At 39.6% G+C, this 17,658-nt stretch overlaps 1 protein-coding gene across 3 annotated transcripts in view; it reads left to right on the top strand.

Annotated features, from left to right (window-relative positions):
* PDE11A (phosphodiesterase 11A) overlaps positions 1 to 17,658 on the top strand; it is a 405,024-nt gene that overhangs the window by 308,731 nt on the left and 78,635 nt on the right. For all 3 annotated transcript variants that reach the window (XR_006712991.1, XM_045480319.1, XM_045480318.1), the window contains exons 11-12: positions 7,578 to 7,724; positions 7,967 to 8,074. Coding sequence is in view for 2 of the 3 variants with exons in the window: in XM_045480319.1 (XP_045336275.1) it covers positions 7,578 to 7,724; positions 7,967 to 8,074 (255 nt within the window). In the remaining variant the exon portion in view is untranslated. The remainder of the gene's footprint in view (positions 1 to 7,577; positions 7,725 to 7,966; positions 8,075 to 17,658) is intronic.

Below are 17,658 nucleotides of genomic sequence, written 5' to 3'. Positions count from 1 at the left end.
TCTTTTACTTTTGGTTCTCACCATGACAAGAAAAATTTGTAGGAACCATGCCTTCTAAGGCTTATGTTGTTGCATGAAAGAAAACAAAGATCTTTCCTGAGATCAATAGAAAACAGGTATAGCTAAGATTGTTTAACTAGGACTGCTCAAACAGAAATAAAAGAAAAGCCATAAGATTTTTAACTTCTGGTGAAATTTCTGAAAATCTCATGTTAAGAGATGATAAAAGTTTCATTCTCCTATTAAGAGATTCAAAGTTATAGGTCTACTCGAGTCTAGAAAACCAAAGTGAATTAAGCAATAATTGAGGATAATTAAATATTAGTAAGAAAAGGGACATATTTTGTACCTAGGAGTTAGTACTTCTTTAAACTTTCCTCTCTTTTTCTTTTTTTTTTCTTTTTTTTTTATTTAAATTTTTTTTTTCAACGTTTATTTTATTTTTGGGACAGAGAGAGACAGAGCATGAACGGGGGAGGGGCAGAGAGAGAGGGAGACACAGAATCGGAAACAGGCTCCAGGCTCTGAGCCATCAGCCCAGAGCCCGACGCGGGGCTCGAACTCACAGACCGCGAGATCGTGACCTGGCTGAAGTCGGACGCTTAACCGACTGCGCCACCCAGGCGCCCCTCCTCTCTTTTTCAAGACAGTGATTTTTGACTACCAATTTTCCTTGCTTTTATGCACTTAATAAAGACAAGTACATAAAATGCCCTTTGACTTACTATGTAATGGGAAGCTTTGGCCCTCTTTAGGTGAAGCTTAGGTATTCATGTGTACCAAGATTCTGGGAGGAAACAGCTGCCAGCATGTACATAACAGATTTTGAATGTACGTAAGGATCACCTGGTGAGTTTGCCAAGCTACAGAATCCATGTTAAACTACAGAGGAGTTAGAAGAAAGCTATGGACCCTCCTCCGCAAATCACAAATAATCACATTCAAACCAGTTGCACACATGCTTCAGGGACCTACTTACTGCTTTAATGTATATACTTAAAAACTCTAGAAGATAAAGTGACTGTAAATATTACAGTGATTTATATCACTGCAGAGAAGGAAATCATTGCTATAGGATGAGATAGGAATGAATGAATGAATGGGACTGAACTTGTAAAGAAGTTGAGGTTTGAATTTCTGTTGGCACAGAGTAAGAAAGAAGTCAAACCTAATGGGGGAGTAGGGGTAGAATAATCTGAAATGTGGAGGGAAAGATGAGAATAAGGATAATGAAATGCCCAACCTGATGCTTACATACAAGGCTAGAAGATTGTAACACTGGATGGGCAATATTTATGAAGAACCTTGAATGCTGAGCTAAGGAATTTCACTTCATTCAGCAGGCCACATTGAACACTTACAGGTATTTGAAGAGGGAGTTACATGATAAAAATGGTGTAGGCTGAGTTAAAGGGATAAAGCCTATGTTTTAATACATAAACATGTTAAAATATGTTTATATTTTAATCTGAGATAAGATAGGACCTTACAATTCTTTTAAAAATATTTCTGGACAATTCTTAGGCATTTATATTCGTTCTTCTGTTCCGCATATAAACTGAGCCCGTCAGCTGCAGTGTTTGATCATCTCACTATTGTTTGTCTGGCCCCAAGAACAGGACTCAGATCTTCACATCACTGCCACACAGGCTACCAGCTGGCTCACAGGCTTTGTGGCTTCTGGTGGTGTTTTTGCAGACAAGTGAGTGGGTGTTACCTGCCAATGTGCTAGGCCGGCACCTTCTCTGTGGGCCGCACGCTGTTGGGGCTTTGTAGCCCTCTTTCCTTTGAACTCTGCATCTTTCCCCACATGGTTCACGTGTTGTGGGTTCCCAAATATCCCAGCCTCCCTGTTTAGAAGTTGATTTAGGAAAGTAACACTATTCTGTACTAATAAGAAATTGTGTCCTCTTCCCCCCACCCCCCCACCCCCGAACAAAAACAGAAATTCGTTAAAATGTCACTCTTCACCGCTGGAAATGTGACTATATACTATGGAAACAACTAGTTACTTCTAGTACTGTTAGTCCCTCTAAAGTCTGAGTGCATCTGTGTGTGTTTTAAGCATTTCTCACCTGTGTCCCAAATGTCAGAGAAACCTTCCCAAATTTCTGACAGAAAGGATCCCATCTAGATAGAAGGATCCCTCATCTTCCTACTGTATACCCAACATCTCCCCTGTTTGCTGCTTCCCTTACTCTACACTTACCTTGCCTGGTTAAGGGTAGTATCAGCCCCATGAATGCTCTGCTGACCAGTCAGAAGCTAAAGTCATTTGCCTGAAGTCTTCTTCTGCTCCTTCAGAAGATTAGTTATTGTTTTCAGGATGGTCTTGTGAGTATTGAGCTGACTCTGTGTTCCCTCTAATCAAAACAAAGCTAACAACTGAGGCTATTCCTAAGGCAGCTGTGAGCTTAGAGACTTCCCAAACGAGTTCATATGTCTGAAACATGGTCCCCTCAAGGGGATCAAGGCTGTTCATCATGAAAAATGGATTGATAGCTATCTGGATCTAAATCATAAACACTACCCTGGTACATCCAAATTAGCTTGCATAGAACAGGGATGGGGGACCCTCTTGGCTTGATATCAGCCCATTTTTTAGAGGCAATGTAGTGGTTAGGAGCCAGTCTCTAGAACCAGATGCCCCGGGTTCAAATCTGCCTCTGCCAATCACAACTGTGTGAATTTGAACAGATTGCCTATCATCTGTTCCAGTTGCCTCATCTGTAACATGGGATTAAAAATATTCCTTCCTTCTTAGGACCCTTGTGAGGAGCAAATGAGTTAATATGCGTAAGGTGCTAGAACAGTGCCTGGAATGTAGTAAGAGCTATAAAAGTGTGGCAATATAAGGACTTTGTGATCCGCTCCACATCACAGCTCAGTCACCTGTCTTCATTAATCCCAGGATCCTAAAGCCCCCACCTTCTGCTCTTGTCCATAGGGGGCAGTGAGTGAGTGGGCTGGATTGGCAACAAGTCATTTTTCCTTTGAAATGCTTGGGCTGGACCACCACCCACTTTGTTGTTTCTTCCCATTTTCTGAGCATCACAAAATGTAATATTCATGTGTCAGGGGATCCAGGATTGTATTTTAACATTTTACAGCCTCTTTGTAAAGCTACCTTTTCAATTTTAGAGGAGGCAGTTTTATGAGTCCCTTTGATAACCACTTAACTATTAAGACCCAAACAAAGAAGAGGAATGGTCAAAGGATATCAGGTACTCCCAGCCAGCTAGAGTCCCACTTCTTGAACATTATTCAAATTAGCTCCAGGACTCATAATTCTGTGTTTTCATTTATTGCTGCAGTAAAGTAAATGGTTCTTTTATCCAAATGTTATTTCCTGGCTATTAATTCAGTAGTTATTTTGGATTGTAGCACTCCTCTTTGATTTAGGGATATGGTGCCTTATAAATATTTAAAAGTTGAAGACTGACACTTGGAGAAATTGACTTTGATTTGTTTTGTTAATATCCCGTGTCTACAGTAATTATAGGTTTGGAAGATGTGGTCCCATTCTCAACTTATCAAAAGACATGCAGAGCTTGTATTTCTATAACAAGGAAATTTGGCAACCGAAGGCTCTTCCCAAATCTTTTGCAAACTAGATCTCCATGCACACCTGCTCAGGACACACACTACTCTTAATTCTTCATGATTTCCTCCAGAAGCTGCTCTTGAAGCCAGGAATGTGGATGAAAACTATCTATACTTCTCAAAATAGCTGCAACTGGTCATTTCTGAAAGGCTTGGGACTTTCTCTGCATCTACAAGTGCCAGCAAGGGTTTACGACAGGGCTCAGGGTGATCTATAGACTGGTATGATTTAACTGTGGATCAATCAACCTATTAGGGGAAAAAAGACAAGGTCAATAAGTATGGGTCTTGGTGAACCAGAGGTCACCCTACATTTTTCAACCTAATGTTCTTATTTCCTTTCCATTAACATTTCATAATGAAAAAATGCCTATATTCTTTAATTTTTAAGATAATTAAGTGAATTTAGTGCCTTTGAAGTGTAGAGGATTTATAATGGCATCAGGGAATACACTATTAATAATCTACAAGACAGAGGCCACCTGGAGAGCAGCACAGGCTCCATTGCCATTTATGCTCCTCAGCAACCAACTGCAAGGGGGGGGTTAGACTTCCTTTGCCAACTCAGAACCAGACTCTTCCCCTGGGAGCAGAAAAACTTGTGTCTTTTGGGACAAGGCTTCGACCCTCTTGGGAAGTGGCTTTCCAGTTGTATTAGGGTTTGAACTTGAACAAACTACAACAAGCACAGATACTCTAAGTACATAGACATCCATGAAACATGTGGTGGAAGCAGAGCGTCCTTCTGGCGTTTCCCTCAGGGAAAGAAACACCGCAGCCACCTCTAAGATTGTTACAGCCTAAAAGGCAAGGTCAGGATTGACACACGTGAGCACACAGGGGTACAGAATAAGAGAAAGGTGTGCATGGTTGCCGCCAGGCCCATGCACAGAGAAACAAAGGTTTCTAAAAACCAGAGGTTGGCCTACTTCTGAGTTCTCCAGGCTGATCATTTAAGGCATCATTTAATAAACATAATTCCAATAATTTTTGGACAATGGTAGAATAAACTCATTTTCTTCTGTTCCTTCCTCGGGCCCCACTAAAAAACAATAAAGGGATTTTTTTAAGGCATAAATTCTCAAAAGCAAAGAAATTAGGAGAGGACTGGACAATACCAAAATTTCGAAAGCTAGAAAACAGATGGATGAGTATTAAGTAATTTAGCAAACCCAAGAAAGCCAAAATAAACCAGCAATGGGAAAAGCTGAGAAGCAAACCAATTTATACCACAGAGCCCCTCTTAGATAGCTCCACAACTGGCTAATTAAGTACCTTTGGAAGTGGGGATGAAGGTGGGGCTATGTACAGGAAAACAGGGAATCTAAGAAGCAGTGACATCTCCAGATCCTTTGCCTCACACCTCCACTTCATAAACACTGGGAGCTGTGTTGGCTTAAGATGGTATAATAGCTGCTCTTGGGGTTCGGAAGACACCAGCATGGAGCTTGAGGGTAGGAGTGCATGCTGAAGACACTGTTGAATGAAAAGCTAGGAACCCATGCTGAGGCTCTTCCCCCAACCCCCTTCCCAGCCAGGCTCCACCCACAAGATTCTTCTCTGGGGAATCTGAGTAGCTAAAGAGCAAAGCTCTAAAGGTACCCGCATTTGGTGGCTTTCCCAAGGAAACAGGTCAGTTAGACTCCCCCTCCAGAGAAGGCAGCAGAAGCTCTAACAGGAGCTATAGAGCCTGACTTGTAAACTGAAATTCAAAGATGACCACATAGCTAAGGAAAACCTCTAACACTCTAAAGCCTCTAATATATGAAAATGATTGCTCAAAAGATAAGCTGATTGAGACAGAGACTAAACCATCAGCAAATAAATGGATAAAGAATATGTATTACAGTTGAACCTTGAATAACATGGGGGTTAGGGGCACCAACCCCCATGCAGTCAAAATAACGCATGAAACTTTTGACTTCCCCAAAACATAACTGCTAATAGCCTATTGTTGACCATAAAGAGTCAGTTAAACATACTTTGTATATTGTATTTATTAGGTACTGTATTCTTACAATTTTGTTAAGAAAATCATAAGAAAGGGGCATCCGACTCTTGATCTTGGCTCAGATCATACCTGTATCAGGCTCTGTGCTGACAGCGTGGAGCCTACTTGGGATTCTTTCTGGCCCTCTCTCTCTGTCCTTCCCCTGTTTGCACACACACTCTCTCTCTCTAAAAATAAATAGACTAAAAAATAATAATTTTTTTAAAGAGGATCAAAGAAAGAGAAAATACATTTACAGTACTATGCCTTACTTATTGAAAAAAGACACATACAGTGGTGCCTGGATGGCTCAGTCAGTTAAGCGTCCGGCTTTGGCTCAGGTCATGATCTCATGATTCATGGGTTCGAGCCCCATGTCAGGCTCTGCGCTGACAGCTTGGAGCCTGGAGCCTGCTTCAGATTCTGAGTCTCCCTCTCTCTCTGCCCCTCCCTAACTCGCACTCTGTGTGTGTGTGTCTCTCTCTCAAAAATAAATAAACATTTAAAAATCTTTTTTTTTTTAAAAAAAGACACATATAAATGGACTCATGCAGCTCAAACCCATGTTGTTCAAGGGTCAGCTTCATACACATACTGTGGAATATTAGCCGTAAAAAAGAAGGAAATGCTGTCATATGGTACAGCATGAATGAACTTTGAAGAAATTATGCTTAAGTGAAATAAGCCAATCACTGAAAGACAAATGCTACATGATCCCACTTATATGAGGTATCTATAGTAATCAAACTCATAGAAACAGAAAATAAAATGGTGACTGCCAGAGGCCTGAGAGGAGAGAAGATGGGGAGTTGTTTATTGGGTGCAGAGTTTCAATCACACAAGATGAAAAAGTTCTAGATGCCTATTGTACAACCATGTGCATATAGATAATACTGTACTGTATTTATTATTGTTCTTCTGTGTTGTGGGGAATAACCAGTGTTTAGATTTTAATCTAGAAATGTAAGCTGTTATGGAGGAGCATGCAGTTGGGAAGGAAGTTCCAGAATGTTTAGAATGTCCAGAGTTGGATTTCATTGCTCAGCCAAAATAATCCCAGGGTACAGATTACCCCTTGCATAATTTATACCCAGCAATTAGACTAGAAATATGAATCCAGAATGTCTCTGATAACCTGAAAAGGTGGAAATTATTCCCTTACCAAGAGTGGCCCCAAGGATATGGTTAAACTCAATTAAATCAGCATGAAAATGATCCCCAAGGATTTTTTCTTCCCTTTAAGTTTGTGTGGGGCAACTGATTGACAGCTGCCTAATGTGAGTGTTTTGAAAACCCTGAATATGCATGACCAGTATTGTAATTAACGTTGTGATGTTGATATAGAATGAAACTAAGTGATATTGTAAATTTATTCTTTTGATGAAACATATGCTTGTGCTGATCCTCCAAACAATTATATTTTATTAAGAGAACATTTTGTGCCAGAGATGTGATGTCTGATCCTTTTCATCCTTCTGAATATACAGAACACATGGTAACAAAGCGCATGTGCACAGCTACAGGATATAAGAATACAAGAAACAAGGATTTAAGAATACAAGAAACAAGGCAAAGCAGTGTATTCCCATGTCCTCCTCTGAATAGCAGCAATTAAAATTCACAGCTGCTGGCTGCCCAGATGTTTCTTGCATTTAGTGCTTTGTAATATGCATCAGTATATATTGTATGGCTGCAGTTTCAGTAAACTAGACAGCTTTGTATTCTAAATTCTGCAGACTAGATCCAGTGTGTATATTTTTTCTTCAGATTAGCTTCCTTCCCCCCTCCCACCCTCTTCATTTGCTTGGGGCATTTGCAGTTCAGAAACAAAAGACATTTCCAGCTCAGAGTTTCGCTGTATCAGAGTGTAAGTGCAGGTCAGGTCTGATTTATGTCGCATGTCTGATAAGCAGGAAAGGAAAGCAAGATGAGGGTTTTGGAAAAGCTGGTGAACTTGGCTTGACTTATGTCTTCTGTTTTGTAGGCAGCCAACATCCCTCTGGTGTCAGAACTTGCCATCGATGACATACATTTTGATGACTTTTCTCTTGATGTTGACGCCATGATCACAGCTGCCCTGCGGATGTTCATGGAGCTGGGGATGGTACAGAAATTTAAAATTGACTATGAGGTAAGATGTTCCATGTTGGGTGACCCCAGGAGTGTACATGGGACAACATGGTAGCCAGGTTTCCCAAACTGAGTGTGATAATACTCAGTCTGCACACCTCATGGGATTGCCATGAGAATCATGGGAGCTTTGTGGGAGGACTTTGGTTGTTGAAGATCACTCAGACAGAAAGCATCGTTTTGATGACGGCCCACTGGAGACACATACAACTGCCTGATACAACCTCTCCCTTCCCATTTCAGACACTATGTAGGTGGCTCTTGACAGTGAGGAAAAATTATCGAATGGTTCTGTACCACAACTGGAGACACGCCTTCAATGTGTGCCAGCTGATGTTTGCAATGTTAACAGTAAGTGTGTTCAGTGGTGGTGGAAGGTCATCTGTCATTTGTATGGACCTAACAGCCTTCTCCTTCATATTTCAGTTTCTCTGACAAATTGCCATATGATTTATTTTACACTAGAACTTACCTGCCCTGGTTATGGGAGTATATATTTCACAACAGTTTCTGAACTTTAAAACTGTAAAATCACTGACACCTTGAAGCAGGTGTAGTCTTGGAATGATTGCTTGAGTCTCTTTTCAATGTTTTATCTCGGGAAACTGGTTCTTTTTACAAAAGGAATGCTTGGATTTTCAAAGTAATCTTTTTGCAGAGGGTATGGGTATGAGTAACAGAACAAAGAGATCACTAGGTAAGACTCTCTAGGCTGGTGGAAAGCCATAGTAGGGGTGTGTGAGCATTACCCACAGGCCCATGGAAGTCCTGAGAGAATGCCAGGGAAGATGGCAAAACATAAGTATTTACATGTAAACATATATGTTTACTTTCAAGCTGCTGACTCTATATGTGTATGTGTATTAACATATTTACCGTATAAAATAGAACACAAGTTTCAGATTATTATAACATAAATTTAAGTAGCTTTCATCTTTGTAACCACACTAAAATTGAAACCCAAGATAGGGAACTCCAAATGACATACATTTTCCTTTGGCCAGATGAATAAGGACCGTCTGCACCTTCCTTATGAAGCGCTCTGCCCCGTTCTCTGCCTATTAAAATTTTACTCATCCGCTAAGGCATTGATCTAATGCCAGTTTTTCCCCAAAGTCTTCCCCTTTCTCCCCAAACATCAATAATTACTTCTGTCTCTACACTTTGTCTAGTACAACATGTCTTTCTGCTGTGTGTTTTAAGGCACAGATCTCTCATTCTCATGCTATAGAATCAGCAGCTTGAAACTAAAGGACAATTTCTTATTCTTTCAACATTTACTTGCTTGCCCAACATTTGTTTATTGAGGGCCTCACCAGCATTTTGCATGCAATCATGCACTTGGAACGTTTTCAACAGATGTGTGTTAGATCAACTTGAACTCAAGTGTGCATATAGCATGAAAAGATGGGACCAAAATGTCTTCACTTTTATACTTGAGAACTTGTTTTGGGGTCCTCAACTGCTTAAGGACTAGCAGATTGGCCTAGAAAAACTGGACTGGCCCTGTTCTTCTGTAATGTACCCCATAAAAGCAGTTGGTCAGTCAAATGAGGGAGGAAGATGCTTTGAACTATTAGCCTTAATTGCTTGAGGACCAATGTTGCTTTAAGAAAAATAAATTAACCACTTTCATCTTGCTTTTCCATATCAGATCTCGGTAGACAAAGAATAATTTTCTATGTGCAGAGTTTATGTGTCTAGCTCACAGAAGACATTCAATAAAGAAATTAACGTGTTATTTTGGAGAACCTCTGGATTTATGGTGGATTGCCAAAAATAAGTAAGCAGGAGCCTTGTTCAATGAAGGAAAAAAGGAATGGCCTTGATACTGTGAGTTAGAGATGTCAAAGATAAAAACAGACTTCTATGACAAGCCTTAAAATAGTTGGGATGGGGGAAGTTAGCAAGAGCAATGGAGTCGAGGAGGACACTTAGGAGTAGAAGGAAATACATACAAGTTTTCTTCAGTAAATGTTTCCAAAATACAGACAATCTGGATCCTTTTCAACAACTTGAAGAAAGCAGAACTCTCAAACTCTGTCTCTACAATGGGGGTATTCATACTTCCAGAATATTCCAAGGGTATAGTTATTTTTGCAAGCCTGCTCAGCAACCTTGAAGAGTAGCACTGTGTGAGAGGTTTTCAGTTTTGTTTTTGTATTAATGCTAGCTCAAAAAGAGGAGCATTCTCTGTTAACGTTCCCACCCTGACTTTGAAAAGAATACATTGGTGAATGTTAGTTTTTTTCCCTCACGTTGAATTGAGAAGCCACATCTGGAAAAGATATTATTTCCTGCTCATTAAATTTTGCTGAACTTGACTAAGGGTTACAATAGGTTGAAAATGTCAACTTCTGTCCCTAACACAAGCTGTCTCTTCAACTTGACCATGGGCAGCCTGGTTAATGAGAATTTTTTAACTAAGAAAATAATTATAGAGATGAAAAAAAGATTACTTGGTCAGTGACGAAAAGGGTGAATTTAATTTACTCATCAATTCTAATTTCTGGAATACATCCTCAGCCTATGGCAAAATGATAACCTCCTCACACTCCTGAAGACCGTTAGGAGCTTTTGCTGTTTTGTTCTCATCAGTGATTGTATTTGCATTTGAGTTATCTCATATTGCATTTCCATGTGTTGAGTTAGAAACAAGATATTCTCTTAATATAAAAAAAAAAAAAAAAAAAAAAAATCACCACACACCCACCACTGGATTTGGCCTGAGTCCCAAAGCCAGAAGAGCATGGCGCACATATGCTAAGTTTTCCTCTAGATGGCGCTCCAAGGCAAAGTTTCCCAGCCAGTTGCCAGGAAAGAAGAGGGAAAAAACCTTCCCAACCTTCCCTCAAAGTATTTCTTTTCTTCTAGGACAAGAGATAATAAGGCACACACTGCAGCACTCTTTTCTTTAAAGAGGCACCAACAGAACCAGTGTGTCCAAAAAGAGCCCCTGCTATCAGGATGAGCTGTATTCTGACTGCCTTGCCCACCCAGCTGTTAGCAGGAATAATACATGCGACCTTACATCTGTGGGTGTGTGTGTATTTTTCTAAACCCATTGTCTCTGACAGTGGGAAGATGCATAGTCCTGTATCATTGCTGAGCAAATTATGACACCATGTACAACAGGACAAGCAAATTGTAAATATACGCAGCAGCTTCCAAACCTTTAACCCTGAAGTCATTTTGAATATGAAAAATAAACTTACTGACTCAGAATTACATTTTGCAAAAGTATTCAACCGCATGTCTAGGTACCGAATAGGTTTTGTTCCTTTTGCAGGGGAGAAAAAAAAGAATGGACCACTTTGAAGAATAGGCGATTTGATGTAAAAGGGTGGAAATTTAGCTCACTGGGAACCCTACTAATGATTTCCTAATTTATTCCATGCCTCTTGCCTGAAATTCCAAATTTTGAAATGAAATCTTCAATATTATTCTTTGCTTCTAAAGAGATGTTTATATAGTTAAAATTTACCAAATATTTTGGATTCCTTGAATAAATACAGCATGTAGTGCCAGCTACTATTTGTGGTTAAAACAAGGAATAAAAACCTGCAGATCAAGAATAATTATACAAATTCTCTTTGTTTATGGAAGCTTGTAGAATAAATATTCCATTAAGCACATACATATTGAAAGATGAGAATGCATTTCTTATATTAACATGCAGACCAGATAAAGAAAATGGCTGTGCTTTTGTTTGTATTCTGTAAAATAAAAGGTATGTGGTGGTGCTAAGGTTGCAGAGACATTTTTTGGTTTTATAAATGATGTATGAGTTCTGACAGATTCTCCAGGGGCGGGGGGAGAAAAAGGTTTCCTTAAGAGTCAGTGTTCTTTACTATCCCATAAATGTACTCATTAGCACTTTGGGCCGTGCCCTGCATCCTGTAGGGCTCAATAGAGATTCATTTGAATGAGTGGATTTAGTTGAGAGTGATATTATTCATGTTGCTTAGTGTCCAGTTTTTTAAAAAACTATAAAACGATGAACAACTATCACTGTTAGAAATCTTGTTTTTCCTTCATATCACACTAAGGTTCAGCTAGGGTTCATATAGAATATTATGATCCTGCAGAATTCACTGGATATGAAAAGAGAAGAGCACATCTTCACATTAAAATTTATGGTGCTGCTGGCAGTGTGGCGCTGGTGGGGGATTGCAGTTAAACACTAATAATAACCAAGTATCACAGCAAACACATTGACACCCCCTGACATTTACTGGGGGCTTCTTAAATCTTAAATGTGGAGGTAGCGTGTTTAAGTCCATATTTGTGTTGTCAACAAGGTTATTTTCAGAGATAAGCCAAGGCATTTTATTGATCATTCAAACTAGAAAGCAGAAGGGACGTTTAGGGAGAAAAATCCGTCCTATTCACCAGCTTGAGGATAATGTGCTGTCTGCTGTCTGCCATTTTCAGAGAAGTCCTTGATTTTTGAGATAGAAAATTTATTCTGGAAGGAGATCTGAGAAGCACAATTAGAACTCTCCTCCCCACCACCCCACCACCCCACCACCCCCAACCTCCCAAGAAGGACAGAACCAATTAAATTTTTTTAGAACCAATTTAATTTTTGAATAAAATTGTTTTCACCAAGTAACCAGAATCCCAATCTCAACAGGAATCTAATTTCTTTGTAGATCATAACATTGTGAGGTGCAATGACCTGTTTTGTTCTGTAACTGTGTATAATAAAGTGACAAACAATAATCATGTTTATAATTATCAAACATCATTGTATTTCCTTTTCAATGTAAGTAGTAACTACTCTACCTACCTTAAAATAAATGGTAGCATTACCATAATAATGCAATAAAATCTGCATGTTAGAAAAGCCAGTTCTTTAATCTTTGTGTAGGTATGTCTTGACTTCCAGTGTAACTTTAAAAGATGGTAAATATTTAATTTAAGAAAAGAGTGATTTTCAATGTATTTGCAGATTATCAGTACTGGGCACTATAAATTAACTATGGAGCTAATCAATTTGAATACTGTTTAAATTACATTTATGACTCCTGCTTTTTAATCATTTAAGAACATTTCTATTTTTATTCGCTCTGGCCACCTCTGAGAGCCCCAATTAGGCACTCCATGCTTCTAGTTGACTTTCCCTTTATCCACATTTATTTTATAAAAGGGAAAAGGCAAAGCCACACATAATTAAGAACCTGTGTGCTAATAACCAAACATACAATTGGGCAGAAGGATAACCCAATCCATTTCCTCACACAGGAGAGTAACCTCCATAACTCACTTTAAGCGCTGCCATTCATGAGTTATGGGTCATTCCCTTTCTAGTGAAAATAAATTCTCCCGCACCATCAGCCAGAGCTGGGTATTTTTCTTAGGACATGTAAATTGTAAAAGTGTATGAACATAATCACGTCCGGCATTTCGGGGAACATATAAGCTCTTGCTTATGGACACAGGCTGGTAAGGAAATGAATGTGGTTTCAGGGTTGGGGCTGCCTAGTTACAATATAGGATTTTTGATTAAAGGGAATTTATTCTTGAGATTTTTACGGTGTTGGTAAACTGCTTAATCTGTCGCTTTGTGTTTTATGACACCAGCCGCGTCCTCCAGGTCAGGGAGACCCAGCAGCAGAGCCAGGATCGTTTATCACAGCCTCCATTTTCCACGGTTTATAACTTAGTGATGGCACTTTCTTGGGGCTGAAAACTGGCACTTCAGGGTGTCAAGTTGGGAGCTTTAAAAAGTTTTAATTCTTCATGAGTCCCGTGTTCAATTTTGGCTCAGTGATGGCTAATACAAATTTGGGTAATCTTTGAAGAGCCATCATATTCTTGAAATTCATCAGCCTGGTCTCTTGTACTCGGAGAGGTCTATCTCTGCACAATTAATGTTTGCCAAGTAATCGGCCTCATTTTCTGTACTCACAAACCACATGTTGTATTATATTCAGTTCAGTAGTAATTTATCATAAACTATAAACTATCTTCCCAAACAGGAACAAAAAAAAATCTCTGCCCTCAAAATATTGCAAAGCACATATATTTTTAGTGTTGAAAGCTAAGTCCTTAAGAATCAAATATGCTTTTTCTTGTTTCTTCTTGAAATACAATGTGTGCTGCATGCATGCAGATATATTTCTTATATTATCTAAATTGAAGTAGAAACTGGGTTTTTTTTTCAAGCCTTGTTAAGATACCTACCTGAAAATTCCCATAATTATACCATTTGTATATCTTTTTACACATTTTATCGAAGTATGAGAGCAGAGGTGTTTGGCCATTTTTTGACTACATCAGATCTTCTTGAGAATGAAACAAAGTGTGTTGACACATGCTGGAGGTTTGCTTTAAAAGACTCTAGCATACAAACCAACAAAACAATACATGTGAACAGGGAGATGAAACAAGACCAGCAAACCATGGATCCTGTTGAAGTTAGATAATGAATATGTGGGGGGTCATTATAGTATTCTAGTCTGTGTATGCTTTTAACTTGCCAAAATAAATTATTTAAATTATGGTGGTAAGTAGATTAAAAATTAAGTCTTGGAAGTGGTTAAAAAATAACCCAATAAAATTTATTAAAATCAACCCAGTTTTTTTTCATGCACCAAGCGTTTTTCTCAACACACGTAATTACACCAGACAGACCACTAAGTTTTGCCTTTCTCAGACTTCCATGAGCAAACATTTGCCACATTATTTTAGGTTAAGAGTCACAGTATGTCCAAAACATGACTTAGGTTTTACAGTTTGATGAAAAGTGCCTTCAGAGGCTTCTGCTTATAACAGAAAGTATTTAACAGAAAGTATTTAAATATAGACTGTAAGGTTTTCCCAACTCTTAGCTTGGTAAGGGAAGGGTCATTGTAGACTTAATCAGTATTTGGCTGCATTCATCTTGAGGAAAAAGAGAAGCAAATTTGATCAAACTACCCCACTCCCATGGATAATTAGACAAACTACAACTGGTTTGTGTAACATTACATGCTTTGGTTAAAGAGACACATAAACATAGTGCTGGATGTTGGTCCCCTAACAGCTGGAAAGGTTCTGGTCTCTGGACCTCAAAAATAGGACTGAAGTGCCTCTTTTTCAGCTCAGCACACTGTAAATATTATGGTAAATATTACTGTAAATACCAGAGGGGTATAACCATTAAATCTAGATGCTCTGGTTTGTGAAGTAGGGTTTTTTCCCCAGTAGAGGATTGTGGCTATTAACACCTGTTCTCTCCCTGGTTGACAAAGGTAGGATTCTTTTTTTTTTTTTAATTTTTTTTTTTTTTTTTACATTTATATATTTTTGAGAGAGACAGAGTGCAAGCGGGGGGAGGGGCAGAGAGAGAGGGAGACACAGAATCTGAAACAGGCTCCAGGCTCTGAGCTGTCAACACAGAGCCCCATGCAGGGCTCAAACTCACAAACTGCAAGATCATGACCAGAGCCAAAGTCGGACGCTTAACCAACTGAGCCACCCAGGCACCCCAATAGGATTCTATTTTTAAAAGAAGGTAGGATATGGCATCAAGTAGCATCCGTTAGTTTATAAGTGCTCTTGGTAAGTAATTGAAATCTGTTTCCACCTTAAAGCTTGAGAAAGTCCTCTGCCTAAACTCATTGCTTTGGAGCAACTGAATAGGTTGATGCCCATCAGCCTGCCCCTTGGATTTGTATGTTGAGAGGGAGCCATTCCTTCTTGAAGCAAACAAAAGAGAGCCCCAAAGGGAAACATGCTGGGCTTGCTGTACATGCCCATGGAGCCCAAACATGTGCCTTAACAACTCTCACGACGCTGTTCCACCCACACTGGGGTGTGTGCTCAGTTGGGAGGGTGACTGAAGGCACCCTTCTCATAGCACCTCTGATTCTTGTTCCCAGATCTAAGTTTCACAGATAGACATGAGCATCCTGGATGTGGCATTTACAATGAAGCCCTCAAAGAGTGCTCTTTGGCTAAAACAAATTTGATTTTAATACTGTACCAAACAAAGACCCCAGACAGTGACCCTGCAACACTCTGCACACCAGAAATTAAGAAAACCAGAAATTAAGTGTTGTTTCTTTAAATGCTGCGTTTCAGCCCTAAGCTCACATCACTTCCAAGTTGAAGTCATCTGTAGGTCCGTTGAGACATGACACAAATTAGGGATATGGTGTGCAGATTCTTTGAGAAGGGCACTTCCTTGAAAAACCATGTTTGTCAAAACCCCTTGGAATGGTCTGAGCAGGCCTCATTGCTCTTCTTACCCCGAAGAGACAAGGATGAAGGGGAGAAGAAAGACTCTACAAAAACCCATCACACTCTCCCTCAACCTTAGCCAATCCACTGAGGACTCTGCTTCTGTGCCTGGCTGTCAGCATCCATGGAGAAACATTCAGAACCAAGAACCTTCACTTTGGAATTTCTGTGACCATTAGGAATTTCTAGTAGATCATTGGACTCCCTCCCTCCTTAGTCTGCCACGTGGCAGATCTTGAAATCAACAGGATGAACTCAAGAAATCCCTCATCATTCAGTATCTCTGACACCCAAGGTTCAAAAACAAATGTGAAGGCAGAATTTCTGGCATCACTTTCTCAGATTCCCATGCCAGTTCACACATATGACAAGGAGCATGCAGTTCGTAATCTACCTTCTCCAGAAACACAGCAGGGTATGGGGCGCCTGGGTGGCTCAGTCGGTTGAGCGGCCGACTTCAGCTCAGGTCATGATCTTGCGGTCCGTGAGTTTGAGCCCTGCATCGAGCCCTGCGTCGGGCTCTGGGCTGACAGCTCAGAGCCTGGAGCCTGTTTCAGATTCTGTGTCTCCCTCTCTCTGACCCTGCCCCTGCCCCGTTCATGCTCTGTCTCTCTCTGTCTCAAAAATAAATAAACGTTAAAAAAATTTTTTTTAATTAAAAAAAAAAAAAGAAACACAGCAGGGTGGCTGAGCACGCTGTTATATATATATTTTTACCTACACACACACACACACACACACACACACACACACACACGTTCTTTATGGAAATTTTGGATGCAAAGGAAAATTTTTAAGTCACCTGTGATCCCATTACTGGTAACGTTTTGATGTACATACTTACAATCTTTTTTTATGCATATATTGAGAATTTTTATAAAGTTGGGATGTTACATATAAACCATTATATCTCTTTTCTCTCCAACCCTCATTTGTAAATCACTATTTATTATCAGTTATATCTTCATGCACCAGAGCTTATGTTAGGCTCAAGATGTCCAGTGGCTCTGCAATATCAACCTATTACTATTCAAGAATAACATCCTTCATGGTATAAAGCACACACCAACTGATTCTTTAGAGCCATGTCACCTAGCACTCTATCATCACAAGAATATATAAAAGCTGCATAACTGTACCCACACCCTCACCCTAGTGGCTAGAATAGTACAGTGGATGAGAACACACTCGGGAGCCAGGTTGCCTGAGCTCTCATCCACCTCTGTTACATTCTAACAGTGTAGTTTAGTGCCTCAATATCCTCATCTGTAAAATGAGGGAGATAAGAACAGTGTTTCCCTTAGACAGTTCTTAGAAAGATTAAATGAGTTAATGTGTTTGAAGTATTTAGAACAGTGCCTGGCATACACTGCACTATGGAAGTGTTAGCTGTTGTTAATACCCCAAGCCTTTTCTCAGATATACCAGTTGCTTGATACATAGTAAGCACTTAATAACATTTGTTAAATGAATGAAGCCTCTGTAGCACCATCTATATTGTGTTAATATTATGGCTATTGTTTTTTAAGCCTTTTTGGATTCTGCGGAGCCACAAAGCAACAGTCATTTTTCTCTGCCCATGATATTCCTCCATTCACTAGTGTTGTATGGGATCAGCTTTGAAATGGTCATATATCCTAGCTGGTTTAAATTTTACGGTGACCAGATGAAAGGAAATTACTGGATAGCCTAGGGTACCCCGTGAA

The sequence above is a fragment of the Leopardus geoffroyi genome, chromosome C1, assembly GCF_018350155.1.
Source record: "Leopardus geoffroyi isolate Oge1 chromosome C1, O.geoffroyi_Oge1_pat1.0, whole genome shotgun sequence".
NCBI lineage: Eukaryota > Metazoa > Chordata > Mammalia > Carnivora > Felidae > Leopardus > Leopardus geoffroyi.
The sequence above is the reverse complement of the archived record's forward strand: the minus strand, read 5'-3'. Positions and strand labels throughout refer to the sequence as shown.